This window comes from Centruroides sculpturatus, unplaced genomic scaffold (genome assembly GCF_000671375.1).
Source record: "Centruroides sculpturatus isolate CEXI.00-Female unplaced genomic scaffold, Cexi_2.0 scaffold169, whole genome shotgun sequence".
NCBI classification, from domain to species: domain Eukaryota; kingdom Metazoa; phylum Arthropoda; class Arachnida; order Scorpiones; family Buthidae; genus Centruroides; species Centruroides sculpturatus.
Window position 1 is genome coordinate 552954 of NW_019384492.1, and position 7984 is coordinate 560937.

The 7984-nt window shown below is 34.1% G+C and overlaps 1 protein-coding gene across 3 annotated transcripts; it reads left to right on the forward strand.

Annotated features, from left to right (window-relative positions):
- The first annotated feature begins 525 nt into the window (after positions 1-525).
- LOC111621822 lies at positions 526-5701 on the forward strand. 3 transcript variants are annotated; one of them, XM_023364078.1, is made up of 6 exons: positions 2768-2945; positions 3472-3484; positions 3524-3696; positions 3945-4142; positions 4514-4658; positions 5333-5701. In XM_023364078.1, exons 1-5 carry the CDS (start codon positions 2899-2901, stop codon positions 4575-4577), a joined length of 495 nt encoding a protein of 164 aa, XP_023219846.1. In that variant the 5' UTR covers positions 2768-2898; the 3' UTR covers positions 4578-4658; positions 5333-5701. The 3 variants fall into 3 exon arrangements, with proteins under 3 accessions (XP_023219843.1, XP_023219846.1, XP_023219844.1); XM_023364075.1 differs by lacking the exon at positions 2768-2945 and adding an exon at positions 526-603 and having other exon boundaries at positions 3472-3696; XM_023364076.1 differs by having other exon boundaries at positions 2770-2945; positions 3472-3696.
- Positions 5702-7984: the final 2283 nt, after the last annotated feature.

The following is a 7984-nucleotide window of genomic DNA, read 5'->3' on the forward strand; positions in this document are numbered from 1 at the left end:
GACTTTCCTGGTGACATTAAGCATCAGTTTAATTAATATTCAAGTTGGCGACTAAATAGTTATTCGGCGGATGTGATTAATCAGATTCACGTTACAATATACGTTTTGTTTTATAATTATGTATATGGAATCATTTCTAGAAATGGCCATTAAATAACCATCTCTCCCGATATTACAATATAAATATCAAGTTATTGTTGTATTTTCGCCAAGTATTTGCTTTAATTTCGTTTTATATTCCCGTGTAAGGTCTTGGTTAACGCAAAATGTCTATATTTACACGTTCGTATTTCGTGCCGCCATCACGTCAGCACCACCACGTGCATTTTTCGAACTGTCTGTATTCTAACCCCTATCCCCATACCAGTGTGACGTGGTTTTTTAATCTTTATTATACACGCGTCAGATTCTGAAATTATAATAAAAAAAAATCCAAAATTTTTCATTAAATTCCCGCTTTTTTTAACGCGTAACAAACGAATTCAACAATTGATGTTGTTGTTGTTGCGTAGTTTTGCTCTTGGACGAAGAGTGCGATTTGGAAAGCGATTCGATGATGTTTTTTGATGGTGGAGAGTATCGACCCCTGCCCCATTCTCCTGGGTAAGAAATTTTTTTACATTTCATTACTGTTTATTCGGATAAGAAATTGGTTTTAGCAATTAAAGGCTTTAAAGAAAAACTTCCATCTACAATATATAATTAGGCCGAATTAGATTAAATGTAAAGATTGAGACTTTACGATTTTTGTCTTCCTGTATTGCTGTATTGCAATAGAGGGCTTTATAAGGCACAGTTCGGGGCCTGGTGTTAAGAAGATAATTTAGGGCTTTTCAATTTACTGTTGTTTAAACGAGTAATCGTGCCTCTTTTATATCACGGATTAGGTCGTTAATATGACGAAATTTAGTAAAGTTTTAAACCCAACTTCGTTTCAATATGTTCAATATGTCAATTATAATATTCAATATGTCTTTTTTTAAAATAACAGAAAAAGATTTAGACTAGTCGATTTATAAAAGGCCCTTTCCTTCTGTCGAATAAACTTAAAANTATATATCATATATTAACCTATAAATTGCATGCATTTCTTTTATCTAACAAAACTATAAACTGTGAGAATTTCAAATAAATGCGCCCGAATCATTGAACTGTCACTAACAAATAAAAATAAATATGCTCGAAATCGTAAACTATCATTAATTAATTAATAACATATACTTTTATATAATTTATTGTTTTTAAAAATTATAAAATACGCCAAAATAATTAGTTATACATCTCTAAAAATGTTAATTTATCCATAGTTAATCGTCTGCGTTTAAGGAGAATGAGGAAAAACCCTAAACCAAGTGGTCTATAAAGGGATAAAATTCAAATATGCACACTTTAAAGTTTTATTTAAATATATAAAGTGTATTTAAAAAAAAGAGCAATTATTTGTTGTGACATCGTCACAATGCCGGGCTGCAATTTTTAATCACATTTTTAATTTATTTAATATAAAATATATGCTATCCACCTCAAATTAGTAGTGGCTTCTCCCTGTACTGTACATCATACTTTTCCTTTAACAATAGAGTCATGCCGGTCATCTATTAAACCACAGTAGCTTCCTTGTATCACGTTTAAGTATTTATAACGCAGAATATGGTAAAAAAATTTTTCTTTGTATTCGGATGGAGAAAACGAGAACGTTTATTTGATTACGAAGAAACGGATACGCGTACAAATAATCCCGAAACACAGTTCCATAGGAAATATTGTTTTTAGCAATAATATACCAAGAAATAATCTGTATTTTTTGAAGAGCAAAGGACCATTTTTGGTTGCCTTTGCAATATTTCTATATTAAAGACAAGGACGACTTTATGAATCATTTATGCATTTGGATTTAGCATCGAATAACGAATATAATCGGGATATAAAGGTGGCGATTCATAAAACGAAATTCGAATATTTCGTGTCTACGCTACATTGATATAATTAATGAGACTCTATTACAATGTGTGAATACCTTTCAGAATCTATTGTCCATACAACACAAATATGCGAAAAATTCGATTTTGACGACGTAGTTAAGGATTTGGCACTGGCTCCCTTAATCAAAAATAGGAGCCAAATGGAATAACAGGGCTAACGAGAAGTGTATCTTAGACAATGCGATTATTGCTTTAAAACCAGTGCACCTGTCTTCGCTTGCAATAGCAAAATTAACGTATGGTTAGAGTTATAAATTCAAACACTTCTGGTGAGAAAGATTTGCCACAACTTCACAAATGTTCAGCCGATTTTCTATTAAATTAAGCGTATAAAAACTTGGAGGGAAATAAAGGAATTTTAGCACGACTTTCCTGGTGACATTAAGCATCAGTTTAATTAATATTCAAGTTGCCGACTAAATAGTTATTCGGCGGGTGTGATTCATCAGATTCACGTTACAATACACGCTTTGTTTTATAATTATGTATATGGAATCATTTCTAGAAATGGCCATTAAATAACCATCTCTCCCGATATTACGGTATAAATATCAAGTTGTTGTTGTATTTTCGCCAAGTATTTGCTTTAATTTCGTTTTATATTCCCGTGTAAGGTCTTGGTTAACGCAAAATGTCTATATTTACACGTTTGTATTTCGTGCCGCCATCACGTCAGCACCACCACGTGCATTTTTCGAACCGTCTCTATTCTAACCCCTATCCCCACACCGGTGTGACGTGGCTTTTTAATCTTTATTATACACGCGTCAGATTCTGAAATTATAAAAAAAATCCAAAATTCTTCTTAAATTCCCGCTTTTTTTAACGCGTAACAAACGAATTCAACAATTGATGTTGTTGTTGTTGCGTAGTTTTGCTCTTGGACGAAGAGTGCGATTTGGAAAGCGATTCGAAGATGTTTTTTGATGGTAGAGAGTATCGACCCCTGCCCCATCCTCCTGGGTAAGAGATTTTTTTACATTTCATTACTATTTATTCGGATAAGAAATTGGTTTTAGCAATTAAAGGCTTTAAAGAAAAACTTCCATCTACAATATATAATTAGGCCTAATTAGATTAAATGTAAAGATTGAGACTTTACGATTTTTGTGTCTTCCTGTATTGCTGTATTGCAATAGAGGGCTTTATAAGGCACAGTTCGGGGCCTGGTGTTAAGAAGATAATTTAGGGCTTTTCAATTTACTGTTGTTTAAACGAGTAATCGGGCCTCTTTTATATCACGGATTAGGTCGTTAATATGACGAAATTTACTAAAATTTTAAACCCAACTTCGTTTCAATATGTTCAATATGTCAATTATAATATTCAATATGTCTTTTTTTAAAATAACAGAAAAAGATTTAGACTAGTCGATTTATAAAAGGCCCTTTCCTTCTGTCGAATAAACTTAAAAGCACGGGGATCTAATGTAGTTTGAGAGTAGAATTAAATAGTTATTGTATTGTGAATTTTCTCTTTGCATATTTAGGGAGGGATTGGATGTGGATGTGCGAAGATTCGTCAGTCCACAAAATTTGGATTATGTTAAGTTTCGAGGCAGAAAGTTGAAGAAAGGCCTCTCGAAGCAGTACGAACCCTCGACCGGTGCTTTCGAAGGTTTGGACGTTTTTGAAAATAACATCAAGCCTGCTTATAGAAAAGCTGTGATGAAGGTTCGACCAATCTGTCAGACGGCCTGCCAACGTTTTAACAGGTAAATTACATTACTGTTTGTATGTAATAAACTTGTGTATATTATATGTACGAGCTGTTTAACGAGGGGTTATTCTGAGAAATACGAGGAATCATCGTTTTAATTTTTCGATAAATAGTAATAAGTTTAATAGTTTCTTGCCCTGATGGGAAATTAAAGAAAATGTTTTCCAAGTGTTACCATTTATAAATATTCATCGTAATTCAATTCCAAAATTATATATTTATTGTATTTCTTTCCTTGTTTAGTGAGAGATTGGTCGAAGATGTGGAGGATGAAGGAGTGAACAATAGAGAGAGCGTGATTCCTCCACGAAGCACCAAAGAGAACGAAGACCCGGCAGAGCACGAAGATTGCGTGCAAGATAATCCTGGCCATTCCAGGGATAGAAATACATTGAAGAAAGTCGGGTCGTTCTTTAAGAGCATGTGGAAACCCGTTAAGAGGTAAGATTTTGTACGATTTAGCCTCTGAAATTGGCAATAAATCGAGTGTGGCGCTAAGCCCAAGTATCGATTACGCCAAAAATTTTTATAGCATTAAGATTTGAGTTGGAAATGTTTGCGAATCGCATAACTTTCCCGTATTGTTCGGCGCTGTATCGGCCTATTCGTCCGTGTCATTACTGATTGGATGAAAAGTTGAATTCAAAACGTCACCGAACCAATGAATTAGTAGAAAATTTCATAATCCAACTTTCGTTCTTTGTAGGCCAACATTTACAGCCCATCGATACAGCGCCGCAATATGTTTTAATGGAATTCAAATGGAGTTATACGTTTTCCATGAATAATTATACTTCTTTTTCTACATTTAGATCCGTGCAGAAGGTGTGTAAAATGGCCAGAAGTGGAGAATGCGAGTACGTTCGGTTCGAGTAAGGATCTCTTTGCTTCCATCTGTCAAATTCGACAATAAGATCTGCTCTGTGATTTGCTGGATCTGGGCCGAGTTGGCTAATTGTAAGTGTGTATGGCAACTTTATTGTATTCTACACCAAACACTTGGGAGATTTTACGGTCTGGGTTTATAAATTGACACAATATCTAACCGCGATTTCATAATAACCCGCAATTAATGGCCGGACAACAGAAAAAATGGAAATATTTATGTACGGTATTAGCGTGGAAATGTATTATATTTTGATGCGATCGATTTCGATGCGATTACAGAAAAGCCACGTTTTTAGGGTATCGGGCATACATAGCCTGTATATTCCTGTCCAAGTACTCACAATAATACATCCTGGGTATAAGTTGCTGGTCTCTTGACACAGCGAAAGCAATGGTATAAATGAACGTAGAAATTAAATTATCCAGTAATCTTACGTGATTACGCGGACGGGAACATGTTAAAATAATGGAATTGACAATGACATATTTGATACATACATGACACGTGGCAGTATGCAATTAATTGCGGTAAGCAATATCATTTGGCACGTAACTTTATTTCCATTTTAGAAGGAAATAATATTCTTAATTTTGTTTTCATTTAAAAATATTCAAAAAATAACAAAAAGAAATGATAAAGTTTAAAAATTAATAAATAAAATCTAAAAAGCTCCTAAAAATTGCAAAAATAATTTTCAATTTATAAGTAAAAATTAAAATATTGGTTTTTCATTCACTTTTAGATATGGTTTTTTCTGCAAACCATCGATGACTTCTCCTGATTTTGACATCCCGATTGCGTCAATGCCAAGTTCGATTATGACTTCCCAATTTTGACTTTATCCCGGCTGTGTCTCCTTATTATTGTCTTTTAGTCAATTATCATTTACCCGAATTGGTCTACACGAATTTGGACTCTCGATTTATGTCTACTTCACGAATCTGGACTCTCCCGAATTACGTCTACCCCGAATTTGACTCCTCAATTGTGCCTGTACTCGAATTGGACTCTCCCGAATTATGTCAACCCCGGATTTGACTCATGAATGGTGTCTGCACTCGAATATGGACTCTCCCGAATTACGTCTACCCCTAATTTGATTCATGAATGGTGTCTAAACTCGAATTTGGACTCAGCCGAATTACGTCTATCTCGAATTTGACTTCAGAATCCTATTTATATTGGAATTTGGACTTCTCCGGCTTGTGTCTGTGCTCAAATTTGACTCCCAATTTTTGTCATCCCTGGAACTTGGACTCTCCGGAATTGTGTTTTAATTTGTTATTGGAACGACACGCTCAACAAATTGATATTTGTTATTCAGACACTAGTAAAAGGATTAATTGCAAAACAAATTTTGTATACATAAAACGTTTAATAAATAAACGTTTGATTATTAATATATTAATTAATAATTTTAATCTCAATTATAAATTGTTGTATATTTATATTTGTAAAACATTAATTGTTACGGCCTAATTAAGGCATCCAAGCGATAGTCGAGAGCTCTCGCACACATTAAAATATGTGTTTGGACCTATATAAATGTTATTAAAAGTGTTTAAAAATGCCTCGATAAAGAATAAAACTTATGCAATTTGTAAAAACATAATGTTTGCAAAAATAAAACAGTTTCTGCAGATATAATCTTTTTCTGTTCTTTTGTAAGCGCATTCCTTTTAAGAAAGGATAATTTTAGAGAAACAGTTAAAGTGGCAAAGACACACTTGTCACTCCGAGGGTTTTATTTATTTATTTTTTCACTCGCTCCTCTGGGCACTAAGAGGGCCTTTTTATTTAGCAAGCCTGTTGCGGGTTAAGCCAGGCCACGTCAGGCGTTGATCAACGACGATCCATGAATACTCGAGGTTCGGGGGTGTTGCTAATACTGTTATTGTGAACTAGCAGATGTGCCCGGCGTTGCTTGGGAAAAAAGTAACGATAGCAAAGATTAAGGTTAGTAGATTATAGCCGATCTTACCCGTTTTCACCGAGTGCAACAATTAGGTTTCGATACTAAGTATAAAATTTTTAGCTATCTGTTTACCATACTGGGATAACGATAATTAAGGTTGGCAGCAACCACTAACCGCTAAGTGATTAATAACAAACGTTTTCGTAGCCCCTTCTGTGTTCTTTTTCAGGTATACTAAATTCGAAAAATATGCTGGATCTTCCCAAATCTTATAAATATAAAATCGAACATTAAGACGAAGAGTTCGAATAAAGCCAACTCCCCGTGTAAACTTTATATACGATGGAACGCTAAATATCGTTGAGAAGGGTCTAAAAATATGTACGATTTCTTGCATAAATGCAGAAAAGACATTTAAAATAGAATAGTAGAAGCCTTACTCTTCACGGCGGCGAAAAACAAGAGTAATAAAGGCAAAGGAAATCGGAAATTACAACTAACGTTCGGCCGAACGTCGGAAAAAGCAGTTAGAAGTAGCAAATTTCCGGAACTCGTAGCTCTGGAAAAAACACTCGATCCGGAAAAGAAGAAACGCCGTTGGAGACAGCTTGATGAAACGAATCAGAAAATGTATTTATATGCAGAAAAATAGAGAAAACTCTCGAAGAAAAACTTTGCGAAACGAACAACTGAGGTATTGGTTGACTGTTCAATCGATACTTTTGAATACTTTTGTCCTTCTGTTATTCTTGCACTGCAAAAAACTTTGTGTCGATTGGAACCGAAGAACAATTTTCAGTTGCACATCAAAAGTCGAAAAGTGCAAACATTATTTCCGGAATTTTCAAACATTCTTTATTTTTCCATCATTTATAATTTACGTCTTCAGGTTGGTTCAAAAGATACGATGCAGCCATTCCTCCATATTCAGTGTTCTCATTTTCCTAAACATATCAAAAGCAAATGGCCGAAATAAAAAATCTAACGGCAAAAGTTCAGAAATTTTTAAAATTCTCAGCAGATATTAATTAAGTCGTTTTATACGGCGTTTTATTTTTTAAATTAATGTATGGAGGTTTATGATATCAATGTTATCAACTTATCCTAACAGCAGTGAATAATAACTTGTGCTGTACGAGTGTCATTGCATTTTTAATGGTATGTCTTAAAGTTACATGTTTTAGAATCGTTATATAATTTTTACAAAATGTAATAATCTAATGTATATGTTTCTTCTTATCAGTTGACTGATGAGGGGCTATACGCCCGAAACGTGTAAAAGTGCCCTTATCAACTGAATAAAGTGGATAAACGCCAAGTGTTTTAATAATAACACAGTCTTGTGTTCAATAGTAAATATTAATTCAGCTTCAAATTTCGTAAAAAATATCTTGCCCCCACAGACTATTATTGATTTTTACATCACGCTATGTGAGAAACCCCTGAATGCTGACACTGCATTTGCTAATGTGTGCGTAT

Excerpts from the sequence above, each read along its gene's own strand:
- LOC111621822 (XM_023364075.1), top strand. The coding sequence starts at position 554 with ATGATGTTTTTTGATGGTGGAGAGTATCGACCCCTGCCCCATTCTCCT. Across the intron at positions 604-3,471 it reads CCCCTGCCCCATTCTCCTGG|GGAGGGATTGGATGTGGATG; the intron begins GTAAGAAATTTT and ends TTGCATATTTAG. Across the intron at positions 4,143-4,513 it reads ATGTGGAAACCCGTTAAGAG|ATCCGTGCAGAAGGTGTGTA; the intron begins GTAAGATTTTGT and ends TTCTACATTTAG.